Source organism: Ranitomeya variabilis, chromosome 7, assembly GCF_051348905.1.
Source record: "Ranitomeya variabilis isolate aRanVar5 chromosome 7, aRanVar5.hap1, whole genome shotgun sequence".
NCBI lineage: Eukaryota > Metazoa > Chordata > Amphibia > Anura > Dendrobatidae > Ranitomeya > Ranitomeya variabilis.
In genome coordinates this window covers 214,695,803-214,715,140 of record NC_135238.1, presented here as the reverse complement: position 1 = coordinate 214,715,140, position 19,338 = coordinate 214,695,803, and the positions used below count along the sequence as shown (strand labels likewise).

General features: G+C 43.8%; 1 protein-coding gene across 2 annotated transcripts in view; it reads right to left on the bottom strand.

The window, feature by feature from the left end:
- The window catches only part of PLA2R1 (phospholipase A2 receptor 1), a 69,438-nt gene extending 51,583 nt beyond the window's left edge, over nt 1-17,855 (bottom strand). For both annotated transcript variants that reach the window (XM_077272860.1, XM_077272861.1), the window contains exons 1-3: nt 17,639-17,855; nt 15,748-15,912; nt 14,747-14,860 (exon numbers count right to left, since the gene is read on the bottom strand). In XM_077272860.1, coding sequence (XP_077128975.1) covers nt 14,747-14,860; nt 15,748-15,912; nt 17,639-17,747 — 388 coding nt within the window. In that variant the 5' untranslated portion in view covers nt 17,748-17,855. The remainder of the gene's footprint in view (nt 1-14,746; nt 14,861-15,747; nt 15,913-17,638) is intronic.
- Between the last annotated feature and the right edge of the window lie 1,483 nt (nt 17,856-19,338).

Genomic DNA, 19,338 nt, shown 5'->3' with positions numbered 1-19,338 from the left:
TGGCCTTTGCTGCCATTTTAGGACTACTATGAGGCTCAGCCACACGAGTGATAACATGCGGAGAGGGCCGACTAATCTGGGGTGACTAGCGCCCCATTGACTAGGCATAAGAAAAGGGGAGCTTATAAATGCTTTTTTTTAAAAAAATGGATTTGAGTTTTTAAAATGATAAAGGGCTGGATAGGCAGGGAATTTAGTAGTATATATATGGATACTGCTGGGTTGGAGGGTATGGGGAACATGACAGGTTCCCTTTAAGTATAAATGGACACATAGAGAAATGCAGTGGGTCCCCGTCCCCCAAATCATAAGTTAGAGAAGAATCTAAGCAATCATAGCCGCCTCTGAGCAATGACTGGGCTGCTGTCCCCAACAGGCTGAACCGGCTGCACAATGCGATAAGCCCACTCCTGGATAGATGGTCAAGGTATAATCTGAGCTTATTGCTCCATTCAGTGATACAACCAGAGTCCCTAATGTCACAGACCACCTGCGGGAGGTGTTAGGGAAGCTCCACCAGACTCCGGAAAATGCTCTCCAACTTTATTAGTTTGTGGTTTAAAAAACAGCCATAGACTATAGGAGGCAGCAACGTTGGTCACTTCATGTGAGACTACAACCCCTAACAAGCCCTGACAGCCTCCACATTGCCTGCCCCTGACAGTGAATGCTGGGAGTTGTAGTTTCACAAATGTTGGAATGTATGTGCAAAATACTGTATGTGTAACAATGGAATGGTTTCTCCCATAGAAATAGATCCTGCTCTTTCATGTCATTTGTGCATTGCTGAATGTATCACCAGCAAATATAACACTGAATATTCTTCTTTTACATGTGCACTGACTTAAATATAGGCCAGAAAAATGGTGGCTATGGATTGTGTCATCTAAGGCCCCCAAGCACGGTCCAGCTCTGTACTGTACATGGGGCCTGTGAGGAGGCAACCTGAGCTACAATCGCACTGTCCGCATAAGGCCATGTATACACTGAAGTAGGAGCTGGACTGGTTGCTCTGGGCAACTGTATACACTGAAGCAGGAGCTGGGTCAGTTGCTATGGGCAACTGTATGCACTGAAGCAGGAGTGGGACTGGTTGCTATGGGCAACTGTATACACTGAAGCAGGAGTGGGACTGGTTGCTATGGGCAACTGTATACACTGAAGCAGAAGCTGGACTGGTTGCCATGGGCAACTGTATACACTGGAGCAGGAGGTGGACTGGTTGCTATGTGCAACTGTATACACTGAAGCAGGAGGTGGACTGGTTGCTATGGGCAACTGTATACACTGAAGCAGGAGCTGGGTCAGTTGCTATGGGCAACTGTATACACTGATGCAGGAGTTGGACTGGTTGCTGTAGGCAACTGTATACATTGAAGCAGGAGCTGGACTAGTTGTGGGCAACTGTATACACTGAAGCAGGAGCTGGACTGGTTGCTATGGGCAACTGTATACACTGGAGCAGGAGCTGGACTGGTTGCTATGGGCAACTGTATACACTGAAGCAGGACCTGGGTCGGTTGCTATGGGCAACTGTATACACTGAAGCAGGAGTTGAACTGGTTTCTATGGGCAACTGTATACACTGGAGCAGGAGCTGGACTAGTTGCTATGGGCAACTGTATACACTGAAGCAGGAGCTGGACTGGTTGCCATGGGCAACTGTATACACTGGAGCAGGAGCTAGACTGGTTGCTATGTGCAACTGTATACACTGAAGCAGGAGGTGGACTGGTTGCTATGGGCAACTGTATATACTGAAGCAGGAGCGGACTGGTTGCTATGTGCAACTGTTACATTTGTGTTAGTAGGTTTAGAAATGAGGCCTCGGTTCCTACAGTAACTGCTGCTGTAAAGTGAAGGAAAATGTGGTCAATGAGCCTAGAATGACAACCTGTCATTTTAAGATTTTTTTTTACACAGTTCTGGGCATTTCATACTATTCAATGTGCTCTGCCATATTATAACTACTTGTCTTCAATGTTAATACCAGGCGATGTCACTCATGGTCACTTCTGTGACATCATCGGATACAGGTGGCCATTGTTACCTCAGTGTGATGTCACAATGACTGTGGTCTATGCAAGCTGGTGTTCAGGGGGAAAGTGCTCATTTCAGGAGGTGAAGACGAAGAGAGCGGAGGACCCACGATTCAGTACACAGAGTCTCATTTCAGGAGATGAAGATGAGAAGAATATAGGACCCAGGACACAGATTCTCATTTCAGGAGGTGAAGGCGAGGAGAGCGTAGCGCTCAGGACCGAGGACACAGATTCTCATTTCAGGAGGTGAAGACGAGGAGAGCGAAGGACCCAGGATCGAGGATACAGATTCTCATTTCAGGAGGTGAAGATGCAGAGAGCGTAGGACCCAGGACACAGATTCTCATTTCAGGAGGTGAAGACAAAGAGAGCGGAGGACCCAGATTCTCATTTCAGGAGGTGAAGATGAGGAGAGCCGGGGATCAAGGACCGAGGACACAGATTCTCATTTCAGGAGGTGGAGACAAAGAGAGCGTAGGACCCAGGACCCAGGACACAGATTCTCATTTCAGGAGGTGAAGACAAAGAGAGCGGAGGACCCAGGACCAAGGACACAGATTTTCATTTCAGGAGGTGAAGACGAGGAGAGCGTAGGACCTAGGACCGAGGACACAGATTCTCATTTCAGGAGGTGAAGACAAAGAGAGCGGAGGACCCAGGACCAAGGACACAGATTTTCATTTCAGGAGGTGAAGACAAGGAGAGCGTATGACCCAAGACCGAGGACACAGATTCTCATTTCAGGAGATGAAGATGAGGAGAACGTAGGACACAGGACCGTGGACACATATTCTCATTTCAGGAGATGAAGATGAGGAGAACGTAGGACCCAGGACCGAGGACACAGATTCTCATTTCAGGAGGTGAAGATGAGGAGAGCCGAGGATCAAGGACCGAGGACACAGATTCTCTGATTTCAAGAGGTGGAGACGAAGAGAGCGTAGGACCCAGGACCCAGATTCTCATTTCAGGAGGTGAAGACAAAGAGAGCGGAGGACCCAGGACCAAGGGCACAGATTTTCATTTCAGGAGGTGAAGACAAGGAGAGCGTAGGACCCAGGACCGAGGACACAGATACTCATTTCAGGAGATGAAGATGAGGAGAACGTAGGACCCAGGACCAAGGACACAGATTCTCATTTCAGGAGGTGAAGACGAGGAGAGCAGAGGACCCAGGACCAAGGACACAGATTCTCATTTCAGGAGATGAAGACGAGGAGAGCGGAGGACCCTGGACCAAGGACACAGATTCTCATTTCAGGAGATGAAGACTAGGACACAGATTCTTGTTTTAGGTCGGCAAAGGCGAAGGATACAGGTGGGTTTTCAGTTAGTGAACCTAGCAGCAACATGGACATCTTCCCTCCAAGTCTATGGATTATGGTTGTAAGGTTCTACATTTCCTCAGTTTTTGATGTCAGAATCTCCAGACTTGGGTGATGAAGGTTCTATGTGAGGCCACAAGGTGGAATGTTGGACACTGAGAATTCTGTGCAGCAAACACAGGGACATCCTTGGGGCTATCCGAGAGATTAGCCCAAAGATGGCACCTGGAATGGAGACACTATAGTGGGTAATTCAATCACTGACACTTTAAGCTGTATCTGTGGCTGTCATTGATTGTTGTTGGGAGCTCTGTCACTTAATTTCAGATATTGTGGTATTGTGGGCCAAAAAATCTTCCATTAGTTCACCATGTGGGAGAGGGTTTTGTATGCATACTTGGAGGATGAGTTAGAGCAAACTTCAACATTTTTAATCAGTGGGAGCCATTAAAATTTGGAATGTTGGAAGGCGTGCTGGTACTATGTAATTATGATCTGTAATTAGGATATGGGGAATTGTTACACATTTTACATTCTCACAAATTGTTCTGTCTTTTTACAGTGGAGATGAGCGTAGTTGTGCTACGAGCTCCAGAGTCCCATCGGTAAAGGAGATGCACGGCGTGCTACCAGGACATAGTAAAGAAGAAATACAATCTGGAAAGCAGTGACCATATTGAATGTCATTACTATACATTTATATGAGTTAGTTAGTTGTTGCATGGCCTTGGTCCATGGTTTTTGAACTGATCGCCTTTTCTCGGGGTCAAGAAGGAATTTTTTCCCTGTGGCACAAATTTGCCAAATGTGTCCAGGTTTTTTGCCTTCTTCTGGATCAATGGCTTTAGGTAGAGGTAGAGATTGTATTTATTAAAAATAAGTTTAAAATTAATGATCTGTCTCCTCCACATTTCTTTATATTATATAGCACTTAGCTAGTTGTATATATTGGTTCTATGGTCTTATGGTTCATGGTTGCTTCAACAAGCCAAACCGAAATACGAGGATGATGTCTGATGGACATGTGGTTTAACTTTTTCTGTACCTTCTATAGCACCAAATAGAGAATAACTATGTGACAGGTTCACTTTAATTTTATTAAATGTCATCAGCCTTTGGCTGTTACCCTATACTTTTGTTTTTTAATACTTATGTACAGATATAGAAAAATGTTAACTTGACTCACATACCACAATGCACCAATTTAGCATAATGCGCTGCACAATCCATTGAAAATGTTTACTGGGACATGATATCAATAATGTTTCAGGTTCACTATGTTGATCACCTGTCATCCATATCAAATTGGAAGTAGTCCAACATCCGACAACCACACTCATCAGATGTTTGCAGCTCTGGCGGTGGCCAAATGAACAGTGAGCATAGAGGAACAGCGTTTTTCCGGTCAGTGCGCAGAGGCCGTGCTCAGGTAGCATAGCTCAGCTCCTAATGAAGTGCTTAGGAGCCAGAGAACAGTACCCAGTGAAAGAGCTGTGCTGTTCTGACCACCACTGGAATTCCAAACTGCTTATTGATAGAGGTCCTGGGTCTCAGACCCCAACAGACCTGAAATTGACATATATCCATAGTAGGTTAGGTATAGATAAAATATCTAGAAAGGATACACTGAAGTATGGAAACAGAGATGAAGTTGGAATTTGTACATCCATGTTAGGTTAGGTATAGATAGAATATCTAGTAAGAATGCAGTGGAATATGAAAATCAGAGATAATGCATAGCAAATATTGAAGACATTTAGTGAAAGTTAAATATACACTGCTCAAAAATATAAAGGGAACACTCAAATAACACATCCTAGATCTGAATGAATGAAATATTCTCATTGAATACTTTGTTCTATACAAAGTTCAATGTGCTGACAACAAAATCACACAAAAATCAACAATCGAAATCAAATTTATTAACCAATGGAGGCCTGGATTTGGAACGATCCTCAAAATAAAAGTGGAAAATCAAATTACAAGCTGATCCAACTTCAGTGGAAATGCCTCAAAACAAGAAAATGATGCTCAGTATTGTGTGTGTGGCCTCCACGTGCCTGTATGACCTCCATACAATGCCTGGGCATGCTCCTGATGAGGCAGCGGATCGTCTCCTGAAGGATCTCCTCTCAGACCTGGACTATAGCATCCTCCAACTCCTCGACAGTCTGTAGTGCAATGTGACGTTGGTGGATGGTGCGAGACATGATGTCCCAGATGTGTTCAATCAGATTGAGGTCTCAGGATTGGGCAGGCCAGTCCATAGCTTCAATGCCTTCATCTTGCAGGAACCGCTGACACACTCCAGCCACATGAGGTCTGGCGTTGTCCTGCATTAGGAGGAACCCAGGGCCAACCGCACCAGCATATAGTCTCACAAGGGGTCTGAGGATCTCATCTCGGTACCTAATGGCAGTCAGTCTACCTCTGGCGAGCACATGGAGGGCTGTGCGGCCCTCCAAAGAAATGCCACCCCACACCATTACTGACCCACTGCCAAACCGGTGATGCTGAAGGATGTTGCAGGCAGCAGATCGCTCTCCACGGCGTCTCCAGACTCTGTCACGTCTGTCACATGTGCTCAGTGTGAACCTGCTTTCATCTGTGAAGAGCACAGGGCACCTGTGGCGAATTTGCCAATCCTCGTGCTCTGTGGCAAATGCATAGCGTCCTGCATGGTGTTGGGCTGTGAGCACAACCCCCATCTGTGGACGTCGGGCCATCAGACCATCCTCATGGAGTCGGTTTCTAACCTTTTGTGCAGACACATGCACATTTGTGGCCTGCTGGTGGTCATTTTGCAGGGCTTTGGCAGTGCTCCTCCTGTTCCTCCTTGCACAAAGGCTGAGGTAGCGGTCCTGCTGCTGGATTGTTGCCCTCATAAGGCCCCTCCACATCTCTGGTAGCGCCTCCAGCCCCTGGACACTATGCCGACAGACAGCAAACCTTCTTGCCACAGCTGGCATTGATGTGCCTGTTGTGAATTTGGATTTTGGGCTCCCCCGGTGGCCACTGGTGGAATTGAACTTGTGTCATCATCTTTCCTGTTCACCTGTTCTCATCAGATCTGGGTGTCGCTATATAACCTGGCTTCTCTGTTAGTTGCTTGCCGGTCAACAATGTTATCAGAAGCCTCTCTGTGCTTGTTCCTGCTCCCAGACATCTACTAGATAAGTTGGACTTTCGTCCATGTTTGTTTTTGCTTTTTGGTTCCAGTTCACAGCTGCAGTTTCGTTACTGTGTCTGGAAAGCTCTTGTTGATCAGGAATTGCCACTCTGGTATTATGAGTTAATGCCAGAGTCCTAAAGTAATTTCTGGATGGTGTTTTGTTAGGGTTTTCTGCTGACCATGAAAGTGTTCTTTCTGTCTTCTGCTATCTAGAAAGCGGACCTCAAATTTGCTAAAACTATTTTCCTGCTGTGTTTGTTATTTCATCTAAAATCACCGCCAATATATGTGGGGGGCCTCTGTCTCCTTTTTGGGCATTTCTCTAGAGGTGAGCCAGGTCTTATATTTCCCTCTGCTAGCATTATTTAGTTCTCCGGCCGGCGCTGGGCATATAGGGATAAAAAGTAGGACATGCTACCTGGCTACTTCTAGTTGTGCGGTAGGTTTAGTTCATGGTCAGTACAGTTCCCATCTTCCAAGAGCTTGTTCCTATATAGGCTTATGCTATGTTCTCTAGCCATGGAGATCATGACAGTTTGACCGGCCCACTAAAGGGTTAATTCCTTGGCTGAGAAAGGAGTGAAATAAGAAGTCTGCTGAGAGTTTTTTTTTTTTTTTTTTTTTTTTTGTGCTCTTAATTGGATCATTTGCTAGTCTGTCTATGCTGCAGTCTTTCTTTTTTTTCTCTCTCCTTCTAATCTTTGAATGGCTCTGTGTTCACCTGTTTATTATGGATCTTCAGAGTGTAACTGCAGGTTTGAATAATCTCACCACGAAAGTACAAAATTTGCAAGATTTTGTTGTTCATGCTCCGGTATCTGAACCGAGAATTCCTCTGCCGGAATTTTTCTCGGGGAATAGATCTGGTTTTCAGAATTTTAGAAATAATTGCAAGTTATTTTTGTCCCTGAAATCTCGTTCTGCCGGGGACCCTGCACAGCAGGTTCGGATTGTGATTTCTCTGCTCCGGGGCGACCCTCAAGACTGGGCTTTTTCATTGGCACCAGGGGATCCTGCGTTGCGCAATGTAGATGCGTTTTTTCTGGCCTTGGGGTTGCTTTATGACGAACCTCATTTGGAACTTCAGGCAGAAAAAACTTTGATGTCCCTTTCTCAGGGGCAAGATGAAGCTGAAATTTACTGCCAGAGATTCCGTAAATGGTCTGTGCTTACTCAGTGGAATGAGTGTGCCTTGGCGGCTACTTTCAGAGAGGGTCTCTCTGATGCCATTAAGGATGTTATGGTGGGGTTCCCTGTGCCTGCGGGTCTGAATGAGTCCATGACAATGGCTATTCAGATCGATAGGCGTCTGCGGGAGCGCAAACCAGTGCACCATCTGGCGGTGTCCACTGAGAAGACGCCAGAAAGTATGCAGTGTGATAGAATTCTGTCCAGAAGCGAGCGGCAGAATTTTAGACGGAAAAATGGGTTGTGTTTCTATTGTGGGGATTCTACTCATGTTATATCAGCATGCTCTAAGCGTACTAAAAAGCTTGATAAGTCTGTTTCCATTGGCACTTTACAGTCTAAGTTTATTTTGTCTGTGACCCTGATTTGCTCTTTGTCATCTATTACCACGGACGCCTATATCGACTCTGGCGCCGCTTTGAGTCTTATGGATTGGTCCTTTGCCAATCGTTGTGGGTATGATTTAGAGCCTTTGGAGACTCTTATTCCTCTGAAGGGGATTGACTCCACCCCATTGGCTAATAATAAACCACAATACTGGACACAAGTAACTATGCGTATTAATCCGGATCACCAGGAGATTATTCGTTTTCTGGTGCTGTATAATCTACATGATGATTTGGTGCTAGGATTGCCATGGCTGCAGTCTCACAACCCAGTCCTTGACTGGAGAGCTATGTCTGTGTTGAGCTGGGGATGTAAGGGGACTCATGGGGACGTACCTTTGGTTTCCATCGTCATCTCCCTTAGGAGCCGGCTTTTTCTTTGTGTCAAAGAAAGACGGCTCTTTGAGACCATGTATTGATTATCGGCTTTTGAATAAAATCACGGTTAAATATCAATACCCATTGCCGTTGCTGACTGATTTGTTTGCTCGCATAAAGGGGGCCAAGTGGTTCTCTAAGATTGATCTCCGTGGGGCGTATAATTTGGTGCGGATCAGGCAGGGGGATGAGTGGAAAACCGCATTTAATACGCCCGAGGGCCACTTTGAGTATTTGGTGATGCCTTTTGGTCTTTCTAATGCCCCTTCAGTCTTCCAGTCCTTTATGCATGATATTTTCCGCGATTTTTTGGATAAATTTATGATAGTGTATCTGGATGATATTCTGATTTTTTCGGATGACTGGGACTCTCATGTCCAGCAAGTCAAGAGGGTTTTTCAGGTTTTGCGGTCTAATTCTCTGTGTGTCAAGGGTTCTAAGTGCGTTTTTGGGGTTCAGAGAATTTCCTTTTTGGGATATATTTTTTCTCCCTCTTCCATTGAGATGGATCCTGTCAAGGTTCAAGCTATTTGTGATTGGACGCAGCCCTCTTCTCTTAAAAGTCTTCAGAAATTTTTGGGCTTTGCCAATTTTTATCGTCGATTTATTGCTGGTTTTTCGGATGTCGTTAAGCCATTGACCGATTTGACTAGACAGGGTGCTGATGTTGCTAATTGGTCCCCTGATGCTGTGGAGGCTTTTCAGGAGCTTAAGCGCCGTTTTTCTTCTGCCCCTGTGTTGCGTCAGCCTGATGTGGCTCTTCCTTTTCAGGTTGAGGTCGACGCTTCTGAGATCGGAGCTGGGGCAGTGTTGTCGCAGAAAAGTTCTGACTGCTCCGTGATGAGGCCTTGTGCCTTCTTTTCCCGTAAATTTTCGCCCGCTGAGCGGAATTATGATGTTGGGAATCGGGAGCTTTTGGCCATGAAGTGGGCGTTTGAGGAGTGGCGCCATTGGCTTGAGGGGTCCAGACATCAGGTGGTGGTATTGACTGACCACAAAAATTTGATTTATCTTGAGACCGCCAGGCGCCTGAATCCTAGACAGGCGCGCTGGTCATTATTTTTTTCTCGGTTTAATTTTGTGGTGTCATACCTACCGGGTTCTAAGAATGTTAAGGCGGATGCCCTTTCTAGGAGTTTTGAGCCTGATTCACCCGGCAACTCTGAGCCCACAGGTATCCTTAAGGATGGAGTTATTTTGTCAGCCGTTTCTCCAGACCTGCGGCGGGCCTTGCAGGAGTTTCAGGCGGATAGACCGGATCGTTGTCCGCCTGATAGGCTGTTTGTTCCTGATGATTGGACCAGTAGAGTCATCTCTGAGGTGCATTCTTCTGCATTGGCAGGTCATCCTGGAATTTTCGGTACCAGGGATTTGGTGGCAAGATCCTTCTGGTGGCCTTCCCTGTCACGAGATGTGCGAGGCTTTGTGCAGTCTTGTGACGTTTGTGCTCGGGCCAAGCCTTGTTGTTCTCGGGCTAGTGGATTATTGTTGCCCTTGCCTATTCCTAAGAGGCCTTGGACGCACATCTCGATGGATTTTATTTCAGATCTGCCTGTTTCCCAGAAAATGTCTGTCATCTGGGTGGTGTGTGACCGTTTTTCTAAGATGGTCCATTTGGTTCCCCTGCCCAAATTGCCTTCTTCTTCCGAGTTGGTTCCCCTGTTTTTTCAAAATGTTGTTCGTTTGCATGGTATTCCTGAGAATATCGTTTCTGACAGAGGAACCCAATTTGTGTCTAGATTTTGGCGGGCATTCTGTGCTAGGATGGGCATAGATTTGTCTTTTTCGTCTGCTTTTCACCCTCAGACTAATGGCCAGACCGAGCGGACTAATCAGACCCTGGAGACATATCTGAGGTGTTTTGTGTCTGCTGACCAGGATGATTGGGTTGCTTTTTTGCCATTGGCGGAGTTCGCCCTCAATAATCGGGCCAGCTCTGCCACCTTGGTGTCCCCGTTTTTCTGTAATTCGGGGTTCCATCCTCGATTTTCCTCCGGTCAGGTGGAGTCCTCGGATTGTCCTGGAGTGGATGCGGTGGTGGAGAGATTGCATCATATTTGGGGGCAGGTGATGGACAATTTGAAGTTGTCCCAGGAGAAGACTCAGCTTTTTGCCAACCGTTACCGTCGTGTTGGTCCTCGGCTTTGTGTTGGAGATTTGGTGTGGTTGTCTTCTCGTTTTGTCCCTATGAGGGTCTCTTCTCCTAAGTTTAAGCCTCGGTTCATCGGTCCGTATAAAATATTGGAGATTCTTAACCCTGTTTCCTTCCGTTTAGACCTCCCTGCATCCTTCTCCATTCATAACGTTTTTCATCGGTCGTTATTGCGCAGGTATGAGGTACCTGTTGTGCCTTCCGTTGAGCCTCCTGCTCCGGTGTTGGTTGAGGGTGAGTTGGAGTACGTTGTGGAGAAAATCCTAGACTCCCGTGTTTCCAGACGGAGACTCCAGTATCTGGTCAAGTGGAAGGGATACGGCCAGGAGGATAATTCTTGGGTCACTGCATCTGATGTTCATGCCTCCGATCTGGTTCGTGCCTTTCATAGGGCCCATCCTGATCGCCCTGGTGGTTCTGGTGAGGGTTCGGTGCCCCCTCCTTGAGGGGGGGGTACTGTTGTGAATTTGGATTTTGGGCTCCCCCGGTGGCCACTGGTGGAATTGAACTTGTGTCATCATCTTTCCTGTTCACCTGTTCTCATCAGATCTGGGTGTCGCTATATAACCTGGCTTCTCTGTTAGTTGCTTGCCGGTCAACAATGTTATCAGAAGCCTCTCTGTGCTTGTTCCTGCTCCCAGACATCTACTAGATAAGTTGGACTTTCGTCCATGTTTGTTTTTGCTTTTTGGTTCCAGTTCACAGCTGCAGTTTCGTTACTGTGTCTGGAAAGCTCTTGTTGATCAGGAATTGCCACTCTGGTATTATGAGTTAATGCCAGAGTCCTAAAGTAATTTCTGGATGGTGTTTTGTTAGGGTTTTCTGCTGACCATGAAAGTGTTCTTTCTGTCTTCTGCTATCTAGAAAGCGGACCTCAAATTTGCTAAAACTATTTTCCTGCTGTGTTTGTTATTTCATCTAAAATCACCGCCAATATATGTGGGGGGCCTCTGTCTCCTTTTTGGGCATTTCTCTAGAGGTGAGCCAGGTCTTATATTTCCCTCTGCTAGCATTATTTAGTTCTCCGGCCGGCGCTGGGCATATAGGGATAAAAAGTAGGACATGCTACCTGGCTACTTCTAGTTGTGCGGTAGGTTTAGTTCATGGTCAGTACAGTTCCCATCTTCCAAGAGCTTGTTCCTATATAGGCTTATGCTATGTTCTCTAGCCATGGAGATCATGACATGTGCCATCCTGGATGAGCTGCACTACCTGAGCCACTTGTGTGGGTTGTAGAGTCCGTCTCATGCGACCACGAGTGTGAAAGCACAACCAACATTCAAAAGTGACCAAAACATCAGCCAGAAAGCATTGGTACTGAGATGTGGTCTGTGGTCCCCACCTGCAGAACTACTCATTTATTGAGGGTGTCTTGATAATTGCCAATAATTTCCATCTGTTGTCTATTCCATTTGCACAACAGCATGTGAAATTGATTGTCAAGCAGTGTTGCTTCCTAAGTGCACAGTTTGATTTCACAGAAGTTTCATTTACTTGGAGTTATATTCTGTTGTTTAAGTGTTCCGTTTATTTTTTTGAGCAGTGTGTGAATTCTACATAGGGGGTTAACAATAAAACACATTAACTAGACATGATCATACCAGTAGATCGCAGAGTAACACATGTAAGACAAAAGTGCTAGATGTGCATCCCCACGTCCCAATTCACGTTTCACCCTTTCTTCATCAGGGGGCGTGATGGGTGATCAGGGTGCACCCCCTGATGAAGAAAAGGTGAAACAAACATTAGGGTGCAGGAATGTGTTACTCTATAATCTACTACTATGATCCTGTCTAGCTAAGATGTTTATTGTTATCCCCTTATGTGGAACTTATATATTTAACCGTCACTAAACATATAATAGTATATATATATATATACAGTTAGGTCCATATATATTTGGACAGAGACAACATTTTTCTCATTTTGGTTATAGACATTACCACAATGAATTTTAAACAAAGCAATTCAGATGCAGTTGAAGTTCAGACTTTTAGCTTTGATTTGAGGGTATCCACATTAAAATTGGATGACGGGTTTAGGAGTTTCAGCTCCTTAACATGTGCCACCCTGTTTTTAAAGGGACCAAAAGTAATTGGACAGATTCAATAATTTTAAATAAAATGTTCATTTTTAGTACTTGGTTGAAAACCCTTTGTTGGCAATGACTGCCTGAAGTCTTGAACTCATGGACATCACCAGACTCTGTGTTTCCTCCTTTCTGATGCTCTGCCAGGCCTTCACTGCGGTGGTTTTCAGTTGCTGTTTGTTTGTGGCCTTTCTGTCTGAAGTTTAGTCTTTAACAAGTGAAATGCTGCTCAATTGGGTTGAGATCAGGTGACTGACTTGGCCATTCAAGAATATTCCACTTCTTTGCTTTAATAAACTCCTGGGTTACTTTGGCTTTATGTTTTGGGTCATTGTCCATCTGTAGTATGAAACGACGACCAATCAGTTTGGCTGCATTTGGCTGGATCTGAGCACACAGTATGAAGGCTCTGAATACCTCAGAATTCATTCGCCGGCTTCTGTCCTGTGTCACATCATCAATAAACACTAGTGACCCAGTGCCACTGGCAGCCATGCATGCCCAAGCCATCACACTGCCTCCGCCGTGTTTTACAGATGATGTGGTATGCTTTGGATCATGAGCTGGACCACGCCTTCACCATACTTTTCTCTTTCCATCATTCTGGTAGAGGTTGATCTTGGTTTCATCTGTCCACAGAATGTTCTTCCAGAACTGTGCCGGCTTTTTTAGATGTTTTTTAGCCTTTTTAATCTTGATGCTTATGAGCGCTTGCATTGTGCAGTGAACCCTCTGTATTCACTTTCATGCAGTCTTCTCTTTATGGTAGATTTGGATATTGATACGCCGACCTCCTGGAGAGTGTTGGTCACTTGGTTGGCTGTTGTGAAGGGGTTTCTCTTCACCATGGAGGTTATTCTGCGATCTTCCACCACTGTTGTCTTCCGTGGGCGCCCAGGTCTTGTTGCATTGATGAGTTCACCAGTGCTTTCTTTCTTTCTCAGGATGTACCAAACTGTAGATTTTGCCACTCCTAATATTGTAGCAATTTCTCGGATGGGTTTTTTCTGTTTTCGCAGCTTAAGGATGGCTTGTTTCACCTGCATGGAGAGCTCCTTTGACCGCATGTTTACTTCACAGCAAAACCTTCCAAATGCAAGCACCACACTTCAAATCAACTCCAGGGCTTTTATCTGCTTAATTGAGAATGACATAACAAAAGGATTACCCACACCTGTCCATGAAATAGCCTTGGAGTCAATTGTCCAATTACTTTTGGTCCCTTTAAAAACAGGGTGGCACAGGTTAAGGAGCTGAAACTCCTAAACCCTTCATCCAATTTTAATGTGGATAACCTCAAATGAAAGCTAAAAGTCTGAACTTCAACTGCATCTGAATTGTTTTGTTTAAAATTGATTGTGGTAATGTCTATAACCAAAATTGGAAAAATGTTGTCTCTGTCCAAATATATATGGACCTAACTGTATATATATATATATATATATATATATATATATATATATATATATATATATATATATATATATATATATATATATATATATATGTCCATGGACTAATCTACTTCACTGCATTGTTACTAGAAATTCTATCTATACCTAACCTATTGTATATGTATATATGTATATACCCCTGTACAGATTCCAACATCATCACTGATTTACATACTCCACTGTTCCCTTACTAGATATTTTATCTAAACCTACCCTACTGTGGATGTTTATAGCCCTTGGTAACAGAACCTACTGTACTTTGTAGGTTAAAATCTAATCCATAGTATTTTCTTTTTTCGGATGTTTGCTTGTTGGACCACAAGCTTCACAAATAAAATCATCAGCCACTATGATTTTAAAGCTGCCGCTATTGAATAGCTAAAAATGGGAGCGCCATCCCTTTATTATCCAACTTGCAAATTTTGCAATGAACATTGTATGATAAATAATTGACACAAGAAATGTTTGCCTTATTATATATATATAACAGGGGCCGTATCCTATATATATAATATCCTATATATTACATATCTTTTTATATATGGTACTATGAAACATACTTGTTTTCCAGTTGACGAATGCCAAGGCTGCCCCATCCGACCACTGCCATCCAAATACCCCATCCAGCTGGTTAAGGCCAATCCATAACGTGGTGTCGGCACTCTTTAATCTATCTGCATTGCCCATGTAGAAGAGACATTAGTTGATTAATTCTTATTTCTTTTGCTGGCTCCAAATAATTGATTTAGATATTAAAAAATGCTCAATGAAGTTAGATAATCCATGGGAACACTGCATTTCCGTATGACTGCAAGGGCGCTCAGTCATGAGGGCCTGTTTGTTAAACAATAGTTTCCAACAGGACAACACTTCTAGGTAATACAGGTTGACCACTCAAATCAATGGGAATCTATGGACTATAAGACACATAGACCACTTATGGAGGGAGTTTTGGAAACCATGTCCCTTTTCATGCCTAACTTTGTTGGGATTGAAAACAGTCAACACTCAGCACACAGTGAGTAGCAGCTGCAGCGCATCTGTGAAGAGTGAACTGTCAATCAAAGTGTCGGGGTGTGTACTGATCATTGACAGTGTCCAATCCGGGCACGCCTCTATGACTGAGTCGGCTGCTGGGAAAAATAAACGTAATTTTCTCCCGGTAGCTGCCCTTTCAGGAAGACAGTCGGACAGCATTGTAACGCTATTAGCCTGCAGATTAACTCCATACATGCAGGTTAATAGCGTTTGGGTGCATGACAGATTCTCTTTAAGGTTTCTACATTGTTGCAGCTCGTGGCTGTTATTGCCATGGTATATTTTACCATTTCTACAAATGTGATATCGGATTTATATTATGGGTGCTGGAAATGTTGCATCGTCTCACCCGACTAATTAAACAGAAATATGGTAGGTATTTTCTGCATTATATATTTCTTACTAATGTACGCTGAGATAGACATTGTGTTTACTGATTATGGTTATTGCATTATTATTCCTTACTTTGCACTAAGTCACATAGCGTAGGATTGCACCAATCATTACACTATCAGACACTTACCGGAAACATAGATCTGCTCCTCCATGTTCACGATACTTAGCAAATCGCCCCCTTGAGCCTGACAGGACGCCCGAGCTGCTTTCCATGAGAGAACGGAACGTAAGTTGAACTGATAACAAATATGTGTGACATTGTTTTCCTCCCATACACGATCACAGCCATCACCTAGGAGCAAATTCAGGAAGCAAGATGTTTTTATGATTCCGGGTGAAAATGTACAATATATGCAAGAACCCTAGTCCTAAAGGCAAGAAGAAGAGTTAAGCTTGTGAGCCCCCATGCAAAAGCTCCAATGTAACGTTACATCGCCGCATCTATCGTGTGTCCTTTGTAATTCTAGTTTTTTCTTATATGAAAAAAGTGCCTGCGGATGCCTTCATACTCCAGGGCCTAGACGTAAATGCTACCCCTGAACCCCACAGCTACACCCTCGGTTCTTGTAATTTATCAGCTAATTGGAAAAGCTCAAAATAGCAGATTTTACGTTAAACCAGATTGAGACCAAATTTAGTGCGATAAAGACGTCAAATCTTCCTAGATACTTTTCCTTACGCCATTGTGTACATCAGACTCATAATTGCTCCAACATCTTGGCACAATCTCGACACATTTTAAGCCTTGTTGCCTTTAAACTCATTCATTTTGGACACTTTTCCAAACTTTCTAGGGAGTCGCATAATAAATCTGGCCCGAGGCTTGTAAGCTAGTGGTTTTCTTGTGCAAATTAATCCAAATTTCTGTCTCATTTAGGCTACGGCTGCACGGTGATATGTGTCGCATGACATTGCAACATCACATCTTATGATTTCCTATGGTGTCGCATTGCAACTGCTACTGCGACTGTTCCCAAATGTGTTTGATTTTTCGGCGCTAGTTGCAGATCACACGTGACATACTTGTCTACAATTTGGCCATTTTTTACAGCAATAGCTGAGTCCTAATATAGTTGCGTGACAGCAGGTTGCCCAAATGTATTTAGTTGTGTGACTTGCCTGAAAATTATTGCCGTATTACCATGTAGCTCCAACCTAAATATGCATAATATTGATATTTAAGACCTGTCATTGGAAAAAGTATGGCAGCTAAATGTGGTGTGCTAACAAATCTCAAAGGGTTATTCACCAAGGGTAAGCGAAAACTTGCAGATCAGTGGGTGTCCAATTGCCTGGACCCCCGCTAATTTCGGTAATGGGGCTCTAAAAATGCCCCATTGGAAAGAGCAATCTGCTCTGTATATAACAGCTCACCAGCAGTCCCCGATGCTTCCAGAATAGAAGCTGGAATGCAAAGATTCGGACCTCCCGCACTGCCATATACTGTACATTTATATCATGCAAATAAAGAATAGCTCACAACTGGTACTTGACAAGTCTGCGAAAGAGAATAATCACGTGTATATCGTGGGGCAGATTTACCAATCCTGTGTAATATTTGACACACACTTATGCATTTGATCCCTATTAAGTCACATTTCTTTTTATTAGCGAGGTGTAAACACACAATAACTAGGTCTAAAACATGATGCAACATAATGGGCCATAATGCACCATTTATTTGTACATTTTACGACATAGTTTAGGTGCAATTACATATAGGTAAATCTGCCCCCGTGGCTTTCATGGCAGGGTTGTTATTAGGTGGTGACGATTTGCACATCGTCCTGATGAAGGGCAACATATGGTGATATTAAAAGTAGCAGAGTGACTCCAGTTTGCAAGCAGTAAGTCCCAGAAAAGGTCCCCAGTGTTATTGCAGCAGTTGTAGGAACAGTAACAATAATTCTTTTGTATAATATTAGTAAAAGTTACAATATTCACATAGTATTAGTAATAGAGCAGGAGAGTCAGTTTGTGTATAGTCACACATGAGCTTCTGTATAAGTTACACTCACGGATTTCCCCGGGGAGTTGTGCAGAAATATAAGGCACCAGGATCCCACATAGTAACCCAGTGATATGGTGCCATAGGGCAGACATGGCCGGTGACCGAGCTCTTAGCATTTCTTCTCAAAGTTCCAAATCTGGTACAAAATCAGAAGAACATGTGCAACCGAAAACTTTGCAAAAAAATGCAGCTGCTTTCGGACCACCGAGGGCCGGGGAGGTGAGGGATGGTGGAGGATGTGGGCTGAGCTATAGGAGCAGGAGGAGCCGGGATACTAGGACTTGCTAGGTACTGGCTGACCGTACTGTAGATCTAACTGATCACATTTAGGGTATATTTATTGTTATTAAAGCCCAGTGACAACCAATATGACTGAAATCGCAGCCTAATGCCGGGGTTGTCAATAAAATGTCCTAGTCTTCTGGTTGACAATTTTGTGTAGTAGTTCCGTGATATTGTGTACCCCGTTCCTGGTATGGCTTGACATAGAGGAGACTGAAAAAGCTTTAGCCCCATCTAGCAGCAAAAAGTATAATGCCTTCAATGTATTCTGTACAGTTGTGGCCAAAATTGGGTGTTCACAACATTTGCTGCTTCAGTTATTTCAGATCTTTTAGTTTAGCTGTTCCTATGCTTAATGAAGTACAATTATCAGCATTCCGGAAGTTTTTAAAGTTTTATTGACAAATACATTAAGTTTAGACTTCAGCCCTTTGCCCTGGTATGCCGCTTCTGAGCACAATCCTGACCGATGACCACCCATCCTTTCCTAATCAGTGCTTGGAGTTTATCATCATTTCTGTGTTATTTTTTATCCACCAACTTTTTGAGGATTCAAAAATTCTCAATAGGATTGAAACCTGGGGAGTTTCTATTGACAACAAAACCTAGAAAATCGATAGAGAGCAAGGTCTCTAAACCTGAAAACCTGAAGACAAAAATAGACCCATAAAAATTAACTTTTAATAATATGTGAAAAGCATGACTCATAGCAAACATTAGCAGACAAATACCAATGTATATTAGAGATACGGCATCAGGGTAAATACAAAAAAGTGTCAATATATATTTGATAAGGTATATAAGCAATTATTAGTAGCCTAGTATTCCCTGATAGTCGCCCTGCCTTACTGCGGAGGTTGGCATCCTAATATTTAACGGTATGGCGCCCCATGCTCTAATAAGGATCCTTACAATAGTTCAAATATAAAGTGAACAAAGTGCAAGAAAAGTTCTAAAGAAAACTTTAGAACTATTTTCGTCTTCAGCTTTTCGAGTTTCCATTGACCCAAAATGTCAAAGTGTTATTTACTAAATCACTAAGGCTACTTTCACACTAGCGTTAACTGCATTACGTCTCAAAACGTCTTTTTTCAGAAAAAACGCATCCAGCAAAAGTTTTTTCCCATAGACTTGTATTGGCGACGTATGGCGACGGATTGGCATACGTCGTGTACGTTTTACGACGTATGCGTCGAAATTTGGCGACACGTCGTCTCAAAAAAACGTTGATTGTAACGTTTTTTGTCTCCGCCTAAAAAACGTGTCGCGACGCATCCTGCGGCATACGTCGTTGGCTGCAATGGAAGCCTATGAGCGACGGATGCGTCGGGACACGTCGTACGACGCAATACAGCGCTGCAATACGTTTTTTTTACACTGAGCATGCTCAGAAGCAGAATTTTGTTGCCAATTGGCCAGACACCC